The sequence below is a fragment of the Equus quagga genome, chromosome 17 (assembly GCF_021613505.1).
Source record: "Equus quagga isolate Etosha38 chromosome 17, UCLA_HA_Equagga_1.0, whole genome shotgun sequence".
NCBI classification, from domain to species: domain Eukaryota; kingdom Metazoa; phylum Chordata; class Mammalia; order Perissodactyla; family Equidae; genus Equus; species Equus quagga.
Window position 1 is genome coordinate 6,497,595 of NC_060283.1, and position 23,318 is coordinate 6,520,912.

Sequence of the window (23,318 nt, forward strand, 5' to 3'; positions counted from 1 at the left end):
CTGCCGAGCAGCTGCCTAGAAGTCTCATTCTAGGGTAGGCAGGATTTATTAACCCCCCCCCCCACCCCCCCCAGTCAACTGAACTACAAAAGCCTTCTGGAATTAGAGCTGGTTCCTTAGTTCCTTGGAGCTTGGCAGTATCTGAGAGGGAGGCAGGACAGGGTAGTTCCATTTTACTGGTTAGGAAATGGGTGTAGAGGATTTGTGATCAGCCTTGTGTGGGGTCTGTACCAGGGTTTATGGGGGTTGTGGCACGCCTTGAAGACTGCTCCTGGGTTCCAAGTTCTGGGTCTTGCACCTTCCCATGGAGAGCCTGCTGGCACTGGAAAATGGCCAAGGATGCTGCAAGGGTGCCTCCTTTGTTGCCCCAGGATCTGGTCTCCATAGCACCCTGACAGGGTGTGCCTGGTGGACCTTGGAGCTGTGGGAAGTAAGGACAAGCAGACTTACTCGCTATAAAATCAGGTGCTTTATTTGTGAACAGGCTGGGGACAAATGAACTCAGGGACCAGAGGGCCGCCCCTCAGCCTCGTGGGGAGGGAGGTCAGGGCCCCTGGGCTCCCCCATTGGGGCTCTGTTTACATGTGGCCAAGTATGGTGCCCATGCTGCCCTATCTCCCTCTTGCAGGGCCTGGCACCTTTGGGTGGGGCTGGGGCTTGGGCTTGGGCTTGCCCTGGGGGGTCACGGGGCATGGACAGTGGCTGCTGTGGTGGGGAAGGAGGCATCTTGTTAGGGTGGGAGGTCTGGGGGACTTTGTCACTAGAGGTCCCAGCGCAGGCTCTGGCTGCTCTAAGGCTCCCCCTTGAGGGCAACAAGGGTGTTCCGGAGAAGCAGTGTGCTGGCCTGTAGAGGAGAGAAGTCCTTGATGTCCCCTGCTCCCTGAGACAGGGTGCTGCTCTTCCTGTACCTCAGAACTCGGGTCTCTTCCCCACGCACATCCCTGTCCTCAGCAATAACAGTTGCCATCTGAGGGCTTACTGCTGATGGGGAAAAGGGAAGGGTTCTGGCCGAGACGGGGAAACGCGGCCCTGAACTTCAGCTGGGGCTGCTCACAGCTGCCTTTCCCCTTACCCCCAACACACAGTAGCTAAGAATCTGCAGGCCTGGGGGTCGGGGGCAGCAAGAGGGCTCAGTGAGGCGGGAGGGCTCACCTTGGCATGTTTGAGCTCCAGCTCCGCCAACTCGATGAGGTTCTTGCGGAAAGAGGAGACACGGCGGGACTTGAAGTCCATGAGCTCTGGAGAGGAGAGGGGAGAGGAGTGGGAGCCTTGGGAGCCTTGGCAGGGTAGGTAGCCCAGTGGCAGGGGCTCCAGGGCTGTAGGGCTTACCCTGCTTGGCTGAATCGGAGAGGCGTTCAAAGCGCTGGCAGCACAGTTGCTGGTGGCTCTCGGCGGTCCGCACCTCCCGGTTCCTGGTGCGCGCCTTGTCCAGCGCCTTGTTGGCGTTCTCATAGTCAGCCAGTGCCCGCAGCCGCCGGTACAGCAGGTCCTGGGGCCAGCAGGGGCACAAGATCACTTAGCAGCAGCCCTCGCCAGCCTGCCCTCGCCAGTTGCTCCAGTCCCACTGGCGTCTAGCCTTGAGATCTTGGGGCCACCTCTCACCTTGGCTGCCTGCGAGTCTCGCATGTAGTACCTTAGCATGTCCGACAGCTTCAGGTCCTCGTCAGAGGCCATGCGGCCCTCCAGCTTCTGAATCAGGAAAGGGGGGAGGTCTGAGGAGGGAGCTTGCAGAGGGGAAGCTAGGGGCTGGGGGGCTGCTGCTCACCCAGCAGAGTCACTTGGTAACTACTCTAGGTGAAGCCTGATTTTCAGGGGAGCAGGTCAGAGAAGGCTTCAGAGGAGGTGGCGTCTGATGTGGATCTTGGGGGTTGAATAGGAGTCAGACAATAGACAAAGGTTTTCAGGTTTGCAAGCCTGGTGTGTGTTCAGGGAACCCTAAGTTCAGTGGGGGCACTTGGACAGCAGTAGCCAGATTACAAAAGGCCTAAAATGTAAGCTGAGGACTTTGGGCTTTGTGTCTTGGACACTTTCTGGAAGGGGCGGGTCACAGAGGGGCCTTGAGCAGAGATGAGATGTGGTTCAACAGACGTTTTAGGAAGATTGACACACTCCGCTGACTTTATTGGAGAAGAGTTGAGGAAGTGTGCATCTGGGGCAGGAGGCTGGCAGCACAGTTTAGCTGCCAGAGGCACGTGGCACATCCTTGTAAGTGCCTCTCCAAGCCCGGTTCCTACCCACTCCCACATCACCACACACACACATAAGGCTGGATCCCTGTCTCTGCTCCACCTCTTTTAAACTAGTCTGGAGGGTGAGTCCAGGGTGTCACTGGGCCCAAATTATCACTGAACATTCCAAAATGGTCCTGGAGCTACGCCCTCTCCCAAGACTCTTCCCTGTGAAGGATCATTGGGTGGCCTTTCAACACAGAAGGTAATACTCACCCTTAGTCGTTCAAAGAGCTCTGCCAATTTGAGGAAGCTCCTAGGAGGCAGCAGGAAGAGTTAGGGCAGGGGGCTTAGGGGGGTGCTTGAAGCCTGCCTCCCATTAGCCCCCAGCTTGGGGAAATCACCCACTCGTCTCTCTCTCCCAAATCCCAGAAGGAGCTTCTGCACCTCCCATCTAGAGCTGATAGCAGGCTTCTACAGTGATCCCTCATGGGCAGATATGGTATTACAGGCATAGATGGCAGGAGGGGCAAGTGGGAGTCCTCACGTCTTTAGTTGGTTGACTTCCTGTGTTCCCAGACTGCTCAGTGCAGCCGAGATCGGGATATAGTCATCTGCCAGGCCTGTTGGGGAACAGCCCTCCATCAGAGCCCCTTGGTTTGCAGGTCAAGCCCCACCCCTGGTGTTTGTGGCCATGGACAGACACAGGGCAGTCCCTGCTCTCTTCTCTCCCATGGGGAGTAGGACCGCTGGGGAGAGGGGGCAGGGAATCCAGGGCCCCTGGGACTCTGCATACACTTGTGGGAGTGCATGACTCGGTCTGCCCGCAGGCAGGCATCCCTGATGCGGGTGTGGTACTCCAGCAGGAAGGTCCTCTCATGCTCAAAGAAGTCATCCACCTCCTAAGGGAGCCAGACAGGACCCACTTATGCCCAGTCACCAGGAGCATGGCAGCCACGAACGCCCATGGGTGGCACAATCTCCCTCGAGGCCAGGCCCCCCCAGGGGCTTCCCTCCCGCAGCCATCCTGGGCCTCAATCTTTGCTGTGAACTTGAGACCCTGGGTTGAATCCAGAGAGGGACCTCAAGGCTCACCTTGAGCCCTGACATGCCAGTGATGAGGGCTTCATCTGCAGACTTCACGATATTCCTCAGAAAGCCCCCAAGGAGCTCCTTCCGGTTCTTTCCTCGGACACTCAGCTGAGACACAGGTGGGGAGGGTGTGATGTTGGGTAGGCATGTGCACCGCCTACCCCAGGCACATGCCACTCGACAAGCTGATGAGACAGAGGCTTGAGCCCATCTAGAGCCCTGCCCCCACCCCCGGGGTTGACCCCAGCCCTGGTCCAGCTCACATCCTGGCCATATTCCAAAAAGACAAAGAAATTGTGGTCTCGACGCAGGGTGGGGTGGGCTGCCAGGCGCTGCAGAAAGACTTCGTGCATCGCAACTGTCTTCTTAAAGATAGCCAGGTACTCCCTGCATAGAATGGCAGGCAGCTCGAGGGCCCTCCTTGGCTCTGATCATCCAGCCCCCTTTCCTGTGGCAGCCCTGGGGTCAGAGGTCAGAGTCCCTAAAATCCATAGGGGATAATGAGAGAAATCTTGGGGCTCACAGGAGAGGCTGGGGCTTTGTCATAGACAAGGAAAGGAGGTGGCACTCACGCTTCTAGCTCCTGCTTCATTTTGGCAAACTCTTCCCGTGTGATGGAGCTGTCCCCCTCACCCAGCTTCTGCAGCTTTTCTCTCGAAGCTTCAAAGTCTGGCCTTGGAGGGGCTGGGGGGATCTGCTCAAAGGAGGACAGAGCTGAGAAGCCTCTCATTGCTGAGAAGGCCATCACCTGCACCTGGAAGCCTGGCCCGGCCTTCCGTCCTCACCCAAGCACCCAGGCCTGCCCCTTGCAGCCCCAGCCCGCCCGGCCCCTCCTCACGATGAGGCCGGCGTACTCCTCCTTTTCCACGTAGGCATCATGTAGCCAAATGAACTCCTCGTGCTGCCGCACGACTGAGAACTCGGTCTGGGCGAAGTGAGGGAGGCAGCTCTGGAAGCGGGAAGCCCATCTCAGGTCTCTCCTCCCCTCCACAAACCCTGCACCCATCAAGCTTCCCAGGCACCCACTTTTAGGCCTCCCCAATCCATATGCCAGGTCAGGTCCAAGTTGGGACTCCAGTGTCCATGATGTCACTCAGGATGGGGGCCAGGGGATGGTTAGGACACGGGGCCTTAGGCAAAGGCGATCAGAGACAAGATGCCTGCTTTCTCAGAGGGGCAGGGGGCAGGAGCCAAGTTGGGGAACAGGGCCCAAAGGCTACGCGGGCATCTGCCCACCACCCCCAGGTGAGCAGAGGCTGAGGGAAGCTCTTGAAACCTGCAGCGGCAGCCCTCCAAACCGCCCTGTGCCCCCTGCAGCCTCACCTTGGTTTGAACGGTGAATTTCACCTTGTCACGCTCGCTCACGGCGTCAGAGATCTCCACCTGTAAGGAGCCGTCCCCGTGCAGGTCCACTGCTGTGGAGGAGGGCTGTGGGGGAGGGGATGTCCCTGACATGATTGACCATGGCCCCCGGGCCCATCCTCGCCGGAGGCTTCTGGTCCTCCTGCAGAGCCCACCTCAGCAGCATTGCTTCCCCGCTGCCCCGGCATCACCGGCTGGCCCCAGAAGGATCCTGGTAAGTCACTGCTCAGGGCTTTACAATTAGCACAACACTTTCCCACCCTCCCATCCTCTGAAGCAGGCAGAATTCTCCCCATCTTACGGGGTGGAAGCTGAGCCCACCTGAGAGGCAAAATAAAGTGTCCGAGATCACACAGCTGCAAAGTGGCAGGGCCAGATTTGAACCCAGTTTCTGGATTCCAAACACCACGCACTTTCTCAGCTACCTGCCCACCCCTTCCCCAGCTCGGGTACCCTTTCGTCAGGGCCTAGAGTGAGGTGGATAAGTTTCCACCTCCTGAGAACATTCCATTCACTACTTTCAGTGCCAAGAGGCACTGGCTTGTAGTAAAGGCTGTGTATTTCTCTAAGTGAAAAGATCCGTGGGGCACCAGGCTACCAGTCTGTTCTTGCATTGAGCTATTTGACAAGCATTTACTAAACACCCACTATGTCCCCGCTATCGTGCCTAAGAAGGGAAGAGGCTTAAAAGCCACTCTACCTTCAAGCATTGCTCACCAGTATTTAAAGTGTCCCCTGCCCACCTGCCACACCCAGAGGCCTCACTCTCTCCTCTCACAGGTTGTGGCACACATTTGGCACATGTTGGGGACCCCTATTCTGACTTCTATCACATTGATTAATTTTACCTGGTCTTGAACTTCATATAATGCAACTATACACTCTATACTCTTTTGTGTCTGTGTTCCTTAGTGAGATCCATCTCTGTTGCTGAGTGCAGCACTAGTCCTTTTTCATCGCTGTGTAGTAGTCCATGACATGAATATATATATATATAGAGAGAGAGAGAGAGAGCTTATGTATCCATTCCACTGTTGGTGGTCATTTGGATTATTTCAAGTTTGGGGCTATTATGAATAAAGCTGCCATGAATATATATATATATATATATATTTTTTTTTTGAGGAAGATTAAGTCTGAGCTAACATCTGCTGCCAATCCTCCTCTTTTTGCTGAGGAAGACTGGCCCTGAGCTAACATCCATGCCCATCTTCCTCTACTTTATATGTGGGACGCCTGTCACAGCGTGGCTTACCAAGTGGTGCCATGTCCACACCTGGGATCCAAACTGGTGAATCCCTGGGCTGCTGAAGCGGAACATGCGAACTTAACCTCTGTGCCACCGGGCCAGCCCCTGCCATGAATATTTTTGCATATGTCTTTTGAGGGACCTAAGTACTCAGTTCTGTTGGGCATGAGAAATGCTTGGTCATAAGGTGGGCTTGTGTTTAAAATGCTTTCATAGATATTGCCAAACAGTTTTCCAAGGTGGTTGGACCAATTTATACTCCTCCTAGCATTGTATGCAAGTTCCAGTTGCACTGCATCCTTGTCAATACTTAGAATTGTCAGTCCTTTTTATTTTAGCCATACTGGTGGAGGTATGGTAATAGCACATTGTGGCTTCAACTCGTATTCCCTGGTGAGGAATGATGTTGAACACCATTTGATGTACCTATTGGCCATTTGGATATCTTCTTTTGTAAAGCACCTCTTCAGTCTTTTGCTCCTCCTCTGCTCTCCTCTTTTTAAAATCAGACTATCTTTTTCTTATTGATTTGTAGGAACTCTTTATATACCCTGGAGACAAGCCCCTTGTTGGTTATGTGTGTTGCCAATATCTCCTACTCTATGGGTTGCTGTTCACTCTCTTATTGGCTTATTTTTTTTTTAAGATTCTTTTTTTTTTTTTAAAGATTTTATTTTCCCTTTTTCTCCCAAAGCCCCTGGTACATAGTTGTATATTTTTAGTTGTGGGTCCTTCTAGTTGTGGCATGTTGGATGCCGCCTCAGCATGGCTTGAGGAGCAGTACCATGTCCACACCCAGGATTCCAACCGGCGAAACCCTGGGCCACCGAAGCAGAGCGTGGGAACTTAAGCATTCCGCCACGGGGTGGGCCCAATGGCTTATAATTTTACAAGCTCAATATATCAGTCTTGTCTTTTATGGTTAAGGATTTTTGTGTAGTCTTGGAGAAACTTTTGCCTACCTCAGGGTCATGAAGATATTATCTTTGTTCTTCTTCTAGAAATTAATAGTTTTAGCTTTTATATTTAGGTCTATTATACATTTTCAATTCATTTTGTATACAGTATATGGCATGGGTTATAATTCATTTTTTGCCATATAAATAGCCAGTTATTTTAGCACTATTTGTTAAAAAAAAAGACTATCTTTTCACTATTGATTTGTTTGGGGCACACCTTGGTAGAAAATCAATTGACCCCATAAGTGTGATCAGTTCTTTACTCTCTATTCTGTTCCACTGATCTATATGGCCATACCTTTGATAATATCACCCTGTCTTGATTACTGTAATTAATAAGTAACCTTGAAATCAGATGGAATTAACTTTGTTTTTCTTTTTCAAAATCATTTTGGCTATTATAGGTCCTTTTGCATTTCTGCATAAATTTTCAAATCAGATTGTTTCCACCCAAAAAAACGCGCTGGGATTTTGATTGAGATTACACTGAGTCTATAAATCAATTTGGGAAGGATAGATATTTTTACAATATTGAATCTTCCATCCCATAAACATGGAATATCTTTCCAATTATTTAGGTCTTCTTTAATTCTTTTCAGTAACGTTTTGTAGTTTTCTCTGTAGAGATTTTGCACATCTTTTGTTAGATTTAGTCCTAGGTATTTGATGATTTTTGTTGTTCTTGTTCCTATTTTAAATAATATTTTAAAAAATTTCATCTTTGGGGCCGGCCCGGTGGTGCAGCAGTTAAGTTTGCACGTTCTGCTCCTTGGCGGCCCGGGGTTCACCGGTTCAGATCCGGGTGCAGACATGGCACTGCCTGGCAAAAGCCATGCTGTGGTAGGCGTCCTACATATAGAGTAGAGGAAGATGGGCATGGATGTTAGCTCAGGGCCGGTCTTCCTCAGCAAAAAGAGGAGGATTGGCAGTAGTTAGCTCAGGTCTAATCTTCCTCAAAAAAATAAATAAAAGTAAAATTAAAAAAAAATTTCACCTTCTAATTGTTTGTTGCTAGTATACAGAAACACACAATCAATTTTTATATATTTACTTTGTGTCCAGGAAACTTGCTAAATTTACTTACTACTTGTAACAGTTTATAGATCTTCCGATTTCCTACATATACAATCCTATAATCTAAAATAATGACATTTTTAGTTCTTCCTTTCCAAACTTTACACCTTTTATCTCTTTTTCTTGCCTTATTGCACTCACTAGGACCTCCAGTACAATGCAGAAGTGGTGATATAAAGGAAATACTTGACTTGTTCCTGATCTCAGAGGGAACGCATTCAACATTTAATCCTGAAGGTGTTTTTTAGGTACTCTATCAGATTAATGAAGTTCCCTTCCATGCCTAGTTTGACAAGAGTGTTGATTTTTATCATTTTTTTCTCCCTTTATTGAGATATCAGATGGATTTTCCTGTTATTCCGCATATGTGCTGAATTTCTTTGATTGATTTTCAAATGTTAAACCACCTTGCATTCCTGTAAGAAGGCCGTCACCATGAAATACTATCTTTTTATATATTGCTTATTCAACTTAATCTTTTGTTTGTGATTTTTGCATCTGGGTTCACAAGACATTTTAAACTGCACTTTCCTTTTCTTGTAATGTTCTTGACTGTTTTTTTGTGGTAAAATATATATAACATAAAACTTACCATCGTAACCACTTCTAAGTGTACAGTTAAGTGGCATTACGTATATTCACTTGTGCAACCATCGCATCATCCATCTCCTCTTGACAGGGTTTTGTATCAAGGTGATGTTGTCCTCCTACAATAAGTGGGAATTTTGCCCTCTGTTTCTGGTGTTGGAATAATTTATGTAAGAATGATTCTAGTTTTCCTTTAATGCTTCAAAGAATTCACATGTGAAGTTATCTGTGCTTAGAGAGGTATTTTTGGAAAAGTTTCTAATTACAGCTTTAGTTCCTATAATAGGCATAGACAACTCAGATTTTCTACTTCTTTCTGTTTCAGGTTTGGTAAGTTGCATTTTTCAAGGAGTTTGTCCATTTCATCTAAATTCTCTAATTTGTTGGCATATACTCGTTCTTAAATACTCTTATCTTTTTAATGACTGAAACATCTCTAGAGATGGCCCCTTTATCATTCCTGATATTGGGAATATTTCCTGCCTTCCTCCCTCTTAGTCTCCCTTCTGCTCTCTCTCTCTTTTATCAGTCTTGCTAGAGGTTTATCAATTTTATTAGTATTTTCAAAAAACTATTTTTGGCATTATTGATTTTCTCTATTTGTATATTTATCTTGTATTTATTGATTTCTGTTCTATATTATTTCCTTCCTTTATTTTCTTGGGGTTTAATTTGCTCTTCTTTTTTTAGCTTCTTGAGATTGAAATTTAGATCATTGATTTTCAGCCTTTCTTCTTTTCTAAAATATGCATTTGGAGGTATAAATTTCCCTCTGGACACTGCTTTAGCTGCATCTCATGAGTTTTGATATGTCATATTTCCAAAATAATTTTTTTTTCAAGGAATATTAGCCCTGAGCTAACATCTGCTGCCAATCCTCTTTTTTTTGCTGAGGAAGACTGGCCCTGAGCTAACATCCGTGCCCATCTTCCTCTACTTTATATGTGAGATGCCTGCCACAGCATGGCTTGACAAGCAGTGCATAGGTCCGTACCTGGGATCCAAACCGACGAACCACGGGCTGCCTAAGCAGAACATGCAAACTTAACCACTGTGCCACCAGGCGGGCCCAGACTTCAATATTTTAAAATTTGTTGATACTTGTTTTATAGCCCAACATATAATGTATTTTGGTAAATGTTTCATGTGCACTTGAAAAGAATGTGTTTTCTACAGTTTTGGGGTATAGAGCTCTACATAAATCAATTAGATCAAGTTGATTAATCATGTTATTTTAAATCTTCCAAATCCTTACTGATTTTTTTGTCTGCTTGTACTAACACTTATTGAGAGAGTTGTGTTAAACCTCTAACTGTAATTGTGGGTTTGTCTGTTTCTCCTTTTAATTCTGTGATCTTTTGCTTTGCTTATTTTGAAGCTGCGTTATTAGGCGCATATAAATTTAGGGCTTTTATCTTCCTGTTGGATTGACTCTTTAATCATTGTAAGACGTCCCTCTTTATTTCTAGTAATGCTTCTTGTCTTACAGTCTACTCTGTCTGAAATTAATAGAGCAACACCAGCTTTCTTTTGGTTGGTGTGTTCATGATGTATATTTTTCCATCCTTTTTTCCCAATCTTTCTGTGTCATTATATTTAAAGCATGTCTCTTTTAACAGAATAGTTGTCTTTTGAAAGTCCAATCCGGAAATGTTTGTTTTTTAATTGGAGTCTTTTGTCCATTCATAATATTGTAATCACTGATATCGTAGGCTATAAACCTGCCATCTTGATTTTTGTTTTCTCTTTGACCCATCTGTTTCTTGTTCCTTTATTCTTTCTTTCTTGCCTTCTGTTAGATTAGTCAAGTATTTTATATCATTTCATTTTCTCCTCTATTATATTTTTACTTACATATTCACTTATTAGTATTATTTTTCTAAAGATTTTATTTTTCCTTTTTCTCCCCAAAGCCTCCCATTACCTAGTTGTGTATATTTTAGCTGTGGGTCCTTCCAGCTGTGGCACATGGGACGCTGCCTCAGCATAGCCTGATGAGTGGTACCATGTCCGAGCCCAGGATTCGATCTGGTGAAACCCTGGGCCACCGAAGCGGAGCGTGTGAACTTAACCACTCCGCCACAGGGCCAGCCCCACTTATTATTCTTTTCATTTCTCTATATTTGAGGGGGACTCTTAGAGAAGGCAATGCTTACTCTAGGGAGCAAGGTCTAATAGTGGACTTTCAGAGAGTCTGGCACCTACAAAGGTTGGGGATGCACCCATCAGTTTGATAACCCAGTACATCTTCAGAACACATAGCATCCCATATGATAACAGTAATAGTAACAATAACAACAACAATAATATAATAGCTAACACTTATATTTGCTCTTCCTATATGCCAGGCACTGCCCTAAGTATTTTATATATGTTAACTAATTTAATCATGAATATGAACATAGATAAATATTGAAAGTTCTTACTTTGTGTCTCTCAGCCCCTCTCACCTCTCCAAACTCCACTTGAACCCCATTCCTCACTTCTTGGTTTCTCTGACACCCCAGGGCAGGCTTTGCCTCTGTCCAACTGTCTCCCCCACCCCCAAGAAAACGCAATCTGGCTCATTGGTGCAGTAGGCCCCCAAATGTCCTGTCTCCTTCCTGCTGCCTTAGTATCTCTGCTCTGACCTGCGCCACTTGCTAACTGCTTGAGAGAGGTGTTACTTCAAGGTTGGAGTACAGCTCCTCCATCCTTATCCTCAGCCAAGACCACTATGCACATGCCTCCGACCCCCCAAAAGTGAGCACCTCTGTGTGCCCAGCCCCTAACCATCCTTGGGGCAAGGATGCTCAATAACTATTTGTTGAATGAAATCAAAAGGAAAGAATGAAGAATGAATGCTCTCATGATTAGATGAACCCAGATACACAAGTGAAGCCATTAGTGCTGAGCAGGATTCCCCCCACCTTGGGAAAGGTGAAGTCAATCCCTAACATCCTTCCCACTTCTACTTCCCCTTCAAGCCAGCATGAGTCGGTCCTGGGGAGCGGAGGAGTGACAGTGACTGGTTCCTTTCCATCTGTCAGGGCAAAAAATGTAAACCCTACCTCCTTTGGCATCCTCACCAGTCCCCATGCAGGTGCCACCCCCTCGTTCAGGTCTCTCCTCTCTCTAGCTCACGCGTGTGCGCGAACACACACTTTACTGCCCGATTGGGCATCACTGGGTATCATGGAGTGAGGTGGAGGTTGGGAGAGCGTTTGCATCCTTTCTTTACCTTCCCCTCCTTCCCAGCCTCTTGATGCTCCTCCATCACTCTCCTTCTCGGCTGCAGCACACAAGGATTCCGCAGCTGGCCACTGCCCGCGCGCTCCCGCAGCTTCGTCCCCGTTAACTCGCCCGGATGAGCAGACCGGGTGGGGATCTTATCAGGTGACGGAGACACCTTCCCCTCCCTGCCAAGGAGTCACCTGGAGTCGGGCGTGGTTCCCACCCGGCTCCCTCGCAGCCGCGCCTTTTGATTGGGTACCAGGTTTATCGTGCGCGACGCCATTGGCTGCAACGCCTGTCAGTCCTGTGCCCAGGCTCCAGCTTTTAAGGGGCAGCGAGTAACCGAAAGGGCCAGGAACAGCGGACAGCGTGGGGCAGGGGTCGGGGGCTCTGGGGTCGCAGAGGTCTCGCGCCGAGTCAGCCTCCGCCCGCAAGTTGGCTGCTCCCGCCCACCGCCGCTCCGGGTCGCGCCTTCCAACGGCCTCGCGAGGTCTGCGCGTGCGCACCAGCCCAGTTTGGAACCTCCAAGCGGTGGGCGGGGCTGCCGGCAGAGTGGGAGGGTGGGGTGGGGTGAGGTGAGGTGGGGTGGGAGTAGGCTGGGGGGGAATGGGGAGCAGGGGTGGGGGTGGTGGATTAGGGGCGAGGGCAGGGGGTAATATCTGTGGAGAAAGGGGTTCCGTTTGGACTTCCGCTCTGCGGCATGAGGGAGCGGCGGGGTCACCGGCGCAGGGGGGTAAGGGGGCGCCACAAAGCCCGCGGCCAGGGCGCCCAAGGCCAGGCCGGGGTCCGCGGGTGGCCGCAACTGGAGCCGGCAAGCAGAGGGACACAGCTGCTGCGAGAAAAACTATGGGTGCCCTGGAACGGGCTCATTGTGATCGGGAAGAAAATGGAGCTCCTGGGTAGAAACACGCAAAAGCCTAGGATGTGGGACCAGAAGCTTGAGTCTGAGTCCTGGAGACTGGAAGATGTGGAAAAGACGGTGTTGAAAGGGAAGTCAGGCCGGAGTCGGGAAAGGATGGATGTGAAGCTGCTGCACAGTGTAGCAAATGCATTACAGGCTTCAGAAGGTTTGGGGAAAGACAGCCCAAAGGAGGTGTGGGGAAAGCAGCAAGTCAGACGCCAAATAGGGGCTGAATCAGAGAGGGCAGAGACTACAGCAGAGGCTGGGAGGGGGTCTGGGTTGAAAGAGAGTTTGAAGTTTACTGGGGTAGGGACCAGTGGAGAGGACTTGAGAGCCAGAGGATATAAACCAGGGCAGAATGAGGAGGAGCGGAGGTCGAGTGGAGAGAAACTGAGGTCGAGTGCAGAGAAGCTGAGTGGAGAGAAACTGAGGTCAAGTGGACAAAAGCTGAGGGCAAGTGGAGAGAAGCTGAGGTCCAGTGCAGAGAAGCTGAGTTCCAGTGCAGAGAAGCTGAGTGAAGAGAAACGGAGGTTGAGTGCAGAGAAGCTGAGGTCGAGTAAAGAGAAGCTGAGTGAAGAGAAACCGAGGTTGAGTGCAGAGAAGCTGAGGTCGAGTAAAGAGAAGCTGAGGTCAAGTAGAGAGAAGCTGGGGTCAAGTAGAGAGAAGCTGGGGACCAGTGGAGAGGATTTGAGATCCACTGGAGATAAACTGCAGTCAAGTGCAGAGAAACTGGGATCCAGTGGGGAGAAGCTGGGCACCAGTGGAGAGGAGCTGGAGACTAGTGGAGAGAAGTTGGAGGGTTCAAGAATGGAAAGCATAAATGAAGAGAATGTTGAAAGAATGGTAGAAGTTACTGGTGGTGAAAGATTGTTAGAAGTTACTGATGCTGAGATGGAAATTCCTTTTGGAAGAGTGGAAGGGAGTGATGAAGAGCTGGAAGGGACTGAGAAAGGGGTAGCAGGTGAGGAAGATGTCTTGAGTGGGGCGAATGCCATTACTGATGAATCTGTTTCTATGGAGGAGAAAGAGGTTATAGATGAAGAACCCAGTGATGGAGGCAGATGAAGGATTGAAGCTAAAGAAGGAAAGAGAAGCAGATAGGGGAAGTCCTGCAAGTCAACCAGGAGAAATTAGGACCAAGCAGAACGTTGTTGACCCTGAAGGGGTAAATGTGAAAGAGGAAAGGAGAGCGCCTGAGCCTAAGAGAGGGAGAGAGTGGGAATGAAATGCTGCTGGGGATGGAGGCGGAGATCAGGACAAAGGAAGTGAAGAAGAGTGAGAATGAGGGACATGAGAACATTTTGAGAGAAGGAAAAGGTTTGATAATGTGTTGATAGGTAGAGGAAAAGTGGATATTCGTTTCTTGGAGAAGAGCTATTACCAAGGAGCTTGTAGGGGAATGTTTGAGAAATGGATTTGAGATGGGTTAGAAGGATTTAATTTAACACATGATTGGGTTTATGAGTTGTGAGAGAAGGCAGAAGGAGCAAAATGGAAAATTACAGCAAGAGAAAGGAGAGATAATGAAAGTTCTGGAAGAAGATGCAGGCTGGAGCAAGGATCCTGGAGAAGAATGTGGAGCTCCAGAGTGACAAAAGCAAGAGAAGAGATCAGAAAATAAAGAAGTGGAGAAAAAAAGTAAGAAGCCAAATCTCATAATAGTGATTATGTTTGTTGGGTTTTAAAGTTATTTCCTTCGCTACGTCTCTACTCTCCTCTCCCATGTAGCCAACTTTACAGTCTAATGGGACAGGCCTCTCACAGGGCCCTGTATGTCTGGACCAAGCCGGTCCTCACTGATCTTCCCTCTAACTAGCCCCAAAACCATATTCAGAATAATTGCTGGGCCCCACTATTTTAATCACTTTACCATGATCACCATTTCCATGGGTTCCCCTCACCTCCACATCAAATTTGAATTGCTCATGTTTCATTTGAATTCATCTCAATTATTTGTATTATTATTGTGTCCATCTTTGACTTTTAATTATTCGTCTGATCACATGGACTTTTTCCCTTGTGTCTGTCTCCTTTGGGGCTTTCTTTTATGTCTTCCACATGCCATCCACCATCCACTGTCATCCCAGGGAAGAGAGGGGACACCCTGTGGGCCTAGCATCAAGACTTCAGTGTCAAGACTTCGGCTCTTAGATCCTGTTTGTTTCTTGGATAGGAATGTAAGAGGTGGCGAAAAGCATCATGGATCATTGGGATGACAGGAATACTTTTCAAAGTCTGTAAAATTTCTAAGGAGTAGAAACTTCATCATATCATAACATAACGCAAGTATCCTAACAAATTTATGATAGCCTCATGGGTTTTTTTTAATTTTGTTTTGTTTTTTTAAAGATTGGCACCTGAGCTAACAACTGTTGCCAATCTTCTTTTTTTTTTTTTTCTGCTGTTTCTCCCCGACTCCCCCCAGTACATAGTTGTATATTTTTTTTAGTTGTGGGTCCTTCTAGTTGTGGCATGTGGGATGCCGCCTCAGCATGGCCTGGTGAGCGGTGACATATCTCGCCCAGGATCCGAACCAGCGAAACCCTGGGCCGCCAAAGCAGAGTGCGTGAACTTAACCACTCGGCCAAGGGGCTGGCCCCCCTCATGTTTTTTAATTACGTTTTCTACATACCCTTTGCTAGTTTTCCCCCAAAGGCTCCAAGGGATCTGTAAATCCCATATTTTTGTTCATATGGTCAAACCTAGCAGAGAATCTATCAACTCCATTTTTCCCCTAGAAATTTCCTTCTTGGAGTCCTTCGTCCTCTGGGTCTGATGTCGAGTGGCTGTGTTCTAGGCTGGCTCCATAGCTGCCGTCCTGGGCTTCTTACCGCCTCTCTTGGTTCTTCTGAGTTGGGTCTCCGTCTGTCTGGATCTTAGATCTTCTTCCTCTTTCTTGTTTTACAGCCTCATTTCGGTCAACCACGTCATCTAATAGCTTCCAGATAAAGTGACCCTGGGAGGTAAACTTGTGACACCTTATCTGTCTGAAAATATTGATTCTTCTCTCATATCTGACTGAGAGTTCAGCTGGGTATAGGATCCTAGGTTGGAAATATTTTCCCCTTAGAATTTTAAAGGTAAGGACCCAGTATCTTCTAACTTCCAAGTGTTGCTGTTTATGAGTGCAGTTTTGTTCTTTTTTTTTTTTTATTCTATAGATATGACCTGCTTTTTTTCCCTATGTACATTACATGTTTCCCACCACTCCGTGGCTCAGCCTGCACACTCATCCCATTTTCTGTGGTCCTTCATCAGGATGGTGGATCCTGAATTATAGCTCTTATCTTTTTTCTACTTTTGGCCCTCTCTTTTTGTTCTACTCTCTGGACAATTTCATTAACTTTATCTTCTTATCCTTCTATTAAATTTTTTTTATTTTAACTCTCTTGTTCACTGATTGCTTCTTTTTTTTAATATATGGCATTCCTGTTTTTGTTTGATTTACATATTCTCTTAGCCCTCCAAGGAATTTTCCTCTTTGTAATTTTTCTTCTGCTCTTCACATTGTTGCCTCTGAATTCCCCTCCCCCTTTTCTGTTGTGTGTGTGTGTTCACGCATGTGTGCGTGTGTATGTGTTGGAAGTTTTCCTCAAGTGTTTGATCTTTGACTGTCTATTCATATTTAAGAATCAGACACTAAGCAGAGCGAATTGGAAACTCTGTGCACAAATGGGGCTTGTTAATTGATGGCCTTCATCCTCAGGTGACCGGAACAGGCAGATTTTTTATTTGGTACCCTCAAATGTCAGAATCTGTAGATCACGTTGCTGGGACAATTCATCTCCAGAGAAGAATTCTCTAGCTTCCTGTCTGGGAAGTATTTTCATGGCCACCACTCTTGAGGTTCTGGCAGCAGGGCAGGGGGGAAGGAGTGGGGTAGGGACGTGGCTCCCGCATTCAGCATGCGTGTTTTCACCCACTTCTTTGATCTTCAGCTCAGTGCTCATCCCTACCCTCATCTGTGCCTCGTGTCCCCAAGTCAGGGGCACCCCAGCTTTCGACTGTTTGCAGATTCCATTTCTCCAGAGAATAAACCCTCTGTATCCTGTGGGGAGTTGTTGCTAGGCCAAAAAGGGTTAGAGAGAGGATTTGTGAGTTTAACTGCTTTATGTACAGAGTTCTAAGCAATTTGCGTGTTTTGGCCCTATGGCTTCTCCTTCCACCTGAGGTATCTGGTCCCTCCAGGTCCTGAGCTTTTAGGGCATGAGTGGAGTGAACTGTTACTCTTGTTTATATTCACGTCTTTGAACATAAAAGTCCCAGCGTCCTGCTCTCTGCTATCCCGCTCCATCTCCAGAAGTTGCTTCACCTCTCTGATCCACTGTTGTCTGCTCTCCTGTTCTCTTCGTCTTTAGGGTTTTATACCATATTTATTCCTTTGTTTTCATCTTGGTGGGGTTTGGAGATAAACATATGTTCAATCTGCCATGTTTGATAGAAAGTCTCCTCCATGACATTTTGAGTGTTCTTAATTGAATTCTCAAAGAGTAACCCTAATTTTCATCTTGCAGGGGCGCTTGCTATTTTCCTTGTGGGCTCTGCCATGTGAAAGTGCTAACACGATGAACCAGTAAACAGTCCTACTGTGCTACTGCAGTGTACAGTAAACCACTAAATGATTATAAACATGCTGTAATTTCCCTCATCTTAAGAAAAACAAAACCTCTCTTGACTCTGCTTTCCCCTCCAGCTACTTCACCTTTTTCTTGGTCCCTGTGGTAGGCACAAAGGCAGCCCCAAAGATCATTCCCTTCCTAATCCCAGGAGCCTGCGAATATTACCCCATATGGCAGCAGAGTGAATATCACCTTATATGGCAAAAGATATGATTAAGTTAAAGATCTTGAGAGGAGGAGCTTATTCTGGGTAATCCGGGCAAACCCTAAATGTTACCACAAGTGTGCTTGTAAGAGAGAGACAAGGAGGTCAGACACACACAGAAGAGGAGGAGGGGATGTGGCCCCAAGACAGAGACTGGAGTGACACAGCCGCAAGTCAAGAAGTGCTGATAGCCACCAGAAGTTGGAAGGGCAGGGAATGAATTCTTCCCTAGAGCCTCTGTAGGGAGGATGGCCTCTACCAATGCCTTGATTTTGGACTTTTGGCCTCCAGAACTGTGAGAAAATAAATTTCTGTCCTTTTAAGCTGTCCAGTCTGTGGTAATTTGTTACAGCAGCTCTAGGAAATGAATATACTCTACAGGAGAATTCCTCCAAAGTGTTGTTTATGCTTACTTTTTCTAAGTCTTCTCCTCCATTCCATTTTTTATTATTTTTTTTTTTTTTGGTGAGGAAGAGTGGCCTTGAGCTAACATCTGTTGCCAATCTTCCTCTTTTTGCTTGAGGAAGATTTGCTTGAGGAAGATTGCTGAGCTAACATCTGTGCCAGTCTTCCTCTATTTTATGTGGGCTGCTGCCACAGTGAGGCTTGATGAGTGGTGCTAGGTCCACGCCTCGATTCAAGCCTGCAAACCCCAGGCCACCAAAGCAGAGCATGTGACCTTAACCACTATGCCACCGTGCCGGCCCCTCCTCCATTCCTTTTTATTTGACTTTTTATATTGGACATTTTAATATATACAGAAAAGTTGAATGATTAGAGCAACGAGCAACTAAATATTCTCTACCTGGATTCAAAGTTGATAACAGTTTGCCCTAATTGCTTTATCTCTGTATACTTCAGAATAAAGAAATTCTCCTACATATCCATAATACCTAAATGAATTAAAAAATGTTTTAATTTAATGAATTAAAAATTAAGAATAATTTCCTAATACCGTCTAATATTCAATCAGTATTTAAATGTCCTTCCTTATCCCAAAAATTATCTTTTGTACCTTTTTTGCCTTGGCCCAGGATCCAATCAGGGCTTGTACGTTGAATGTGATTGTTGACTCTTTTTAATCTACAGTAATCTCCCTCTTATTTTGTTTTTAACAACTTTGATCTTTTAAAGAATTCAGGCCTATTTTCTTATAGATGTCCAACAGTCTGGATTTATCTGGTTATTCCAGATGGTATCATTTAGTCTGTTCCTCTATCCCTGTAGTCTATGTTCTGGAAGTGTGGGCTGGAGGCCCTGGTCTCTTTCTCCGCAGTCCTCGTCACCTCTGACGCAGAGTTTTCCTTCTGTAGTCGCTCTCTTTCTCTCCCCACTCGCATGGAAGCTCCAGAACAGAATCAGTGGGTGACTGTTGTGTTACCTGTTCTAGTCTGCCGTCTAACCAACACAGAGTGGGCCCTCAGTGTGTACTCGTGGTATGAATCAATCCGTCACATTCAGTGACTTTAGCTGTCTCGATACTATTTAACGTCTATTGAGGAATTGCTGTAGTAATTTCCCCTGTTCCTTAGAACATCTCACGTTTTTTGAAGCCTCAAATGCCTGAAAATGTCTTTATTCCATACTTGAGTTTGTCCAGGGCTAGAATGTTCCCTCAGCAGTGTGAAGGCCTGCCCCTTTGTTTTCTCCCTTCAAGCGTGGCCGTGGAGAGTCCAGATCTCTTTTATGCTTGAGCCATGGCACAGACCAGGTGGTCTATGTATGTGACCTGTTTCTTCTCCTCTCTCTGCTATTTCTACTTATTTATTGTTCAGGATTTTATAGCCTGCTCTTTCTTCCACTCTCTAAGAACTCTGATCCCGTAGGTAGGCAGTAAAGGAGAGATATTGGCTGTGGACAGAGTTGTAAAGATAAGCTGCAGAAGGCTCAAGCCTGGTAGTAGGAGCTTTTTGACAAATGTTGGTAGCTAACATTTACTGAATTCTTATAAGAAGAAGAATAATTGCACAGGCATCAAGCTAAGCCCTTTACATGTTCTCTATCATTTGATCCTTCCAACAATTCTTTGAGATGGGAACAATTAGTCTATCAATTCTACCAACTGGAAACTGCCAGGGTCAGGCCTGCGCCCAGGTAGCCTGTTCCCAGAGCCACACTGGAAACTGTTCTGCTGAGTTGCCTTCTTCGTTGTCACTAGCCAAGCCCTGCAGCTCGGTTTCCTAGCCTGCAGAAGCCAGGTCTGTGATCCCGCCTCAGGGGCTGGGAATGAGGCTGTGGACAACCCTTCCATTCATTCAGTGAATGCTTGTTGAATGAGCGCTTCAGTGGCAAGCTTTTAAGAACATAAAGGAGCAAAACAATGATGTTTATTTTCCTTCCCAGATCTCTGCCTTCCTAAGATCGTCCTCTCCTAGACTCCTCTGGTGATTCTCTGAGCGCCGAGAAATTGTTGCCTCTCTCTAAGAGGCCTGCGTGGGCACGAGGTCAAGACGGGCCGTTTTCAGCTGTGTGGGTCTCCAAGATTGCACTGCACTGTATATAAATTATGACCCAAATACTCAGACTTGTTCTTTGGCTGGATTACATTTTGTCCCGGACATCAGACACATCCTACTGGAGCCACAGAAAGAAAAAGTGAAGATCGAGACACTGTGACAAATGGCAGCCACCTTGTAAGTGCAGATATTTTCAATCATCTAGGAAGCTAGAACTTTATATAGAATATCCTTTTTTACTAAAATTAACCAAAATGCACACCTTTCAGGGAATTGAGGGCTCCAGAGTGATTTTATATATTTTTATGATCCTACTCTTTCTTTGCGTTTTCCCAAAGATCCATGTTTCTTGCAGCAGAATGCGTTAAAAGTGACATTATGTTTTGGCTTTTGTTGAAATCCCTTCCTGGTCGGTGCCATTACTTCATTCAGCAAACACTGAACCCTCACTTCGTGCCAGTTGGGAATGCAAAAAATGTGTAGGACCAGATTCTTGCCCTTGGCCTCCTGTCTCGTGTTGAGACAGATGTCTCGACAAGTAGATGGCCAGATTGTGAGATTGGCTAGAAGGTTGCTACATGCTAAGTGCCGTGGGAAACGCAGAGAAGGGAGGGCCTGACCATGGGGGCTGCTTAGGGGAGTGATCAGAGAAGGCTTCATGGTGGAGGTGGCCTTTTTGGCTTGGACTTAGAAGGATGAGAAGCGGTCAACATTGGGTGAGAAAAGGACAAGTAAACATTCTAAGCAGAAAGAGTAGTGTTGCCGAGGTGCGATGACCGGGAACCACATGGCTGGTTCAGGAAAAGGCAAGAGCAGTAATTGGGTGTGGCTGGAGCAGAGGGAGTATGATAGAGACCAGTAGGAGGTGATGTAGGGGAGACCACGGGGCCAGCCTTGATGGCAGGCTTAAGGAAGTTAGCCTTGTTCTGTAGGTGACAGGGAGAACGACACCATCAGACCTTTGCTTTACGTAATTTACCCAGCAGAGAGGTCAAATCAACTAGGCACAGCGTGAGAGTGGGTCACTGTGGGGCACTGAGTAGGTGCTCAGTAAAGCAGGAGGCACGATTAGTAGATGGTTATAATGAGTAGTTCAGGGTAGAGAGGACGAGGCTGTGAACTAAGGCAGGGAAAGTGGGGATGAAAACGAGGATAGATTGGAGAGGGTTTGAAAAGTCCTATTTAACAGGATTTGCTGATTAATTGTGAATGGATGGCGAGGAGCGAGGCACCAGCTGATAGATAATAGCTGATACGTGTCATCAAATGTGCTGACTCGGCAGTTAGGCGCTTTGCAAGCAGTGTCTCATTTAATCCTCTGAGAGGGCTGTAGTATTATCTGCATTTTATAGATGACGAAGTTGGAGCCCAGAGTGGCCAGTGAGAGTGACAGGGCAGCATGTGGTGGTAGTAGGTAGGAGGAATCAGCGCCTTAGCCACCACGCGGTAGCTTCAGCAGCTGACTGGATTTCAGTGCCTGGTGATTGGCAGGTGAAGTGACCGCCCTGGGAAGCAGTTCGTGAGTGGCAGATTCGGGCCTGGAACCCACTGGAACCACCTTTCTCTCCAGAGCTCACCAACAGGCTACCTGGGCGCCACATCAGGCCATAGACACGTTGTGTTTGGCCCATAGCATACTTTTAAAACAGTTTTTCGTGCTAATTGCTAGCATTTAAAAATCTAGAGATTCACATTAAAACCTGGGTTTCTGGCTTTTCTTGAAAAGTGAGACGCACTCGTCACACTGGGCCCATCCAGCAACCCTTGCTGCCTACTCGCGTTCCCTTCAGCTGGGGCCTGCGCTCCCCAGTTGGCCGCAGCCTGCCAGCCTGCCTGGGGTCCCTGACCCCTCCACAGGTGCCCGAGTTTGCATCTCTCGACCACGAGCTGGTCCAGTTTGATGCCAGCCTGTGCCTGTGCATTTAATCTCGAGTCAAGCCCAGGCCTCCACTTAGGGAATATAAGATAAAAACAACATGTTTTGCTTTGGTTTTTTCCTTCATGCTGTGGGATTGAGAAAAACTAAATACCCACCTATGCTTGAGTGCCCATGGGGAGGAGGGTTACGTCCAGGTAGTGCAGGGCAAAGGTGACTGGTCGTGGTTCCTGAAACGTGCGCCAATTACACTGAAACACCAGTCGTGCAATGGGAGACGGCGAGAGTAACGGCTGCTGTATGAATCATGCTGTGATTTTTTTCTGTTTAATTTGTTTTGTAATTAATAATTTGCTCGAATTTTGAGCTGTGTACTTTGGACGTATTATAAGGAAGCTTTTGAGGAAAATACATGTTTGTGTGTATGCATAGGGTAGGGTGGACCGTAGCTTACACAGGTTGGAATTCTCTGCAGAAATTCGGTTTCAGAACATTTTTTTAAAGTTTTATGCTTTATTTAAGGTTGAAAACATGGTTCAGTACCATTAAGTTAAAATGTGAGGGACAGGACGGCAAACAGGTATTTGTATTAAATATTTTGTTACATCAAAAATGTAACAATCCCAGTGCAGTGGTCAGGTTGGACAAATGGTGGATTTTATGATTGTGTGAGTTTCTCTGCAATTTGTAAACAGCACTCAGAGACACGGGTTCACACAGGTGAGAGAGAGAGAACTGACACCAGAGCTTCAGGAGTTTGACTCCTAATCTGCATTCTTTGTGCAACGCCAGACGATTTTCCATCATACCTGGCCGCCTGATTCAGGAACTGGAGGCAGGTGCTGCTGCTGCTGGGCACGAATTTCTCAGAGGCCACCAGGCACTATTCTGGGATAGCCACTGGGTCTGAGGTTCGCTGTCCATCTTGCAAGAGTCATTCGTCCTGTCAGACCACACTGACCTCGCTCTAAAGAGGCCAGCCCTGCAAGCTTTGCCCTGGGAGCTGGAATTAATCGTACAAGTTTCACACTGCAGATCAGTTTGGTCTCGGGAGCCATTTCTACACAGATTGTAATCTGTGTAGATTACACAGTGCGTAGATTACACAGCGTGGCTTGCGAGGTCACACTCTGCTGCTCTTGGACTCTGGCCCTTGCGCAGCACGTCCTCCCTGTTCCTCTCCTCAGAGACTCCCCGCCCCCCATGTGCACGCGTAGGGTGGGACCTGGATGTGTGTTGCGGCCGGCTCTTCCGTTCTTGTCTGTACCATCAGAATCCATTGTTTCTTACTGATATCATACAGACAAGTGCCTAATACTGGCTACTTAGCACCAGGGAGACAACAGACAGGTGCCCTGCCCTTGGGGACAAGAGGAGCAGGCAGGGACTCATTCGTGAACAAGGTGGCACTCTGTCACAGTGCTCTAACAATGGCTATTTTATCTCAGTCATGTTATAGTTTCATTTTTGTGGTGGAGCCTAAAAAGCCTAGGCTCCTCAGAAGATCCAGCCAAGTACATGGTAAAATTCTACTACTTATCCAATTGTTTAACAGA

The 23,318-nt window shown here is 47.2% G+C and overlaps 2 protein-coding genes across 21 annotated transcripts in view; one reads left to right on the forward strand and one right to left on the reverse strand.

Annotated features, from left to right (window-relative positions):
* Nucleotides 1–84: 84 nt before the first annotated feature.
* SNX32 (sorting nexin 32) lies at nucleotides 85–12,169 on the reverse strand. 3 transcript variants are annotated; one of them, XM_046642976.1, is made up of 13 exons: nucleotides 11,713–12,169; nucleotides 4,584–4,688; nucleotides 4,099–4,209; nucleotides 3,833–3,954; nucleotides 3,524–3,647; nucleotides 3,264–3,368; nucleotides 2,965–3,070; nucleotides 2,716–2,791; nucleotides 2,445–2,484; nucleotides 1,603–1,689; nucleotides 1,330–1,489; nucleotides 1,153–1,238; nucleotides 85–421 (listed from the first exon to the last, which is right to left on the reverse strand). In XM_046642976.1, exons 1-13 carry the CDS (start codon nucleotides 11,746–11,748, stop codon nucleotides 209–211), a joined length of 1,371 nt encoding a protein of 456 aa, XP_046498932.1. In that variant the 5' UTR covers nucleotides 11,749–12,169; the 3' UTR covers nucleotides 85–208. The 3 variants fall into 3 exon arrangements, with proteins under 3 accessions (XP_046498932.1, XP_046498934.1, XP_046498933.1); XM_046642977.1 differs by lacking the exon at nucleotides 85–421 and adding an exon at nucleotides 441–844; XM_046642978.1 differs by lacking the exon at nucleotides 11,713–12,169 and having other exon boundaries at nucleotides 4,115–4,209; nucleotides 4,584–4,601.
* Nucleotides 12,170–12,302: 133 nt separating this feature from the next.
* LOC124228452 (protein Ycf2) overlaps nucleotides 12,303–23,318 on the forward strand; it is a 38,162-nt gene continuing 27,146 nt past the window's right edge. For 7 of the 18 annotated variants that reach the window (XM_046642985.1, XM_046642983.1, XM_046642979.1 and 4 more), the window contains exons 1-2: nucleotides 12,303–14,244; nucleotides 19,774–20,063. In XM_046642985.1, the coding sequence (XP_046498941.1) occupies nucleotides 12,406–13,671 (1,266 nt within the window). In that variant the 5' untranslated portion in view covers nucleotides 12,303–12,405 and the 3' untranslated portion in view covers nucleotides 13,672–14,244; nucleotides 19,774–20,063. Of the gene's footprint in view, nucleotides 14,245–14,695; nucleotides 14,873–15,513; nucleotides 15,687–16,906; nucleotides 16,909–19,773; nucleotides 20,064–23,318 lie in introns of those variants that run through there. The other 11 variants (XM_046642980.1, XM_046642982.1, XM_046642984.1 and 8 more) reach the window with 11 other exon arrangements.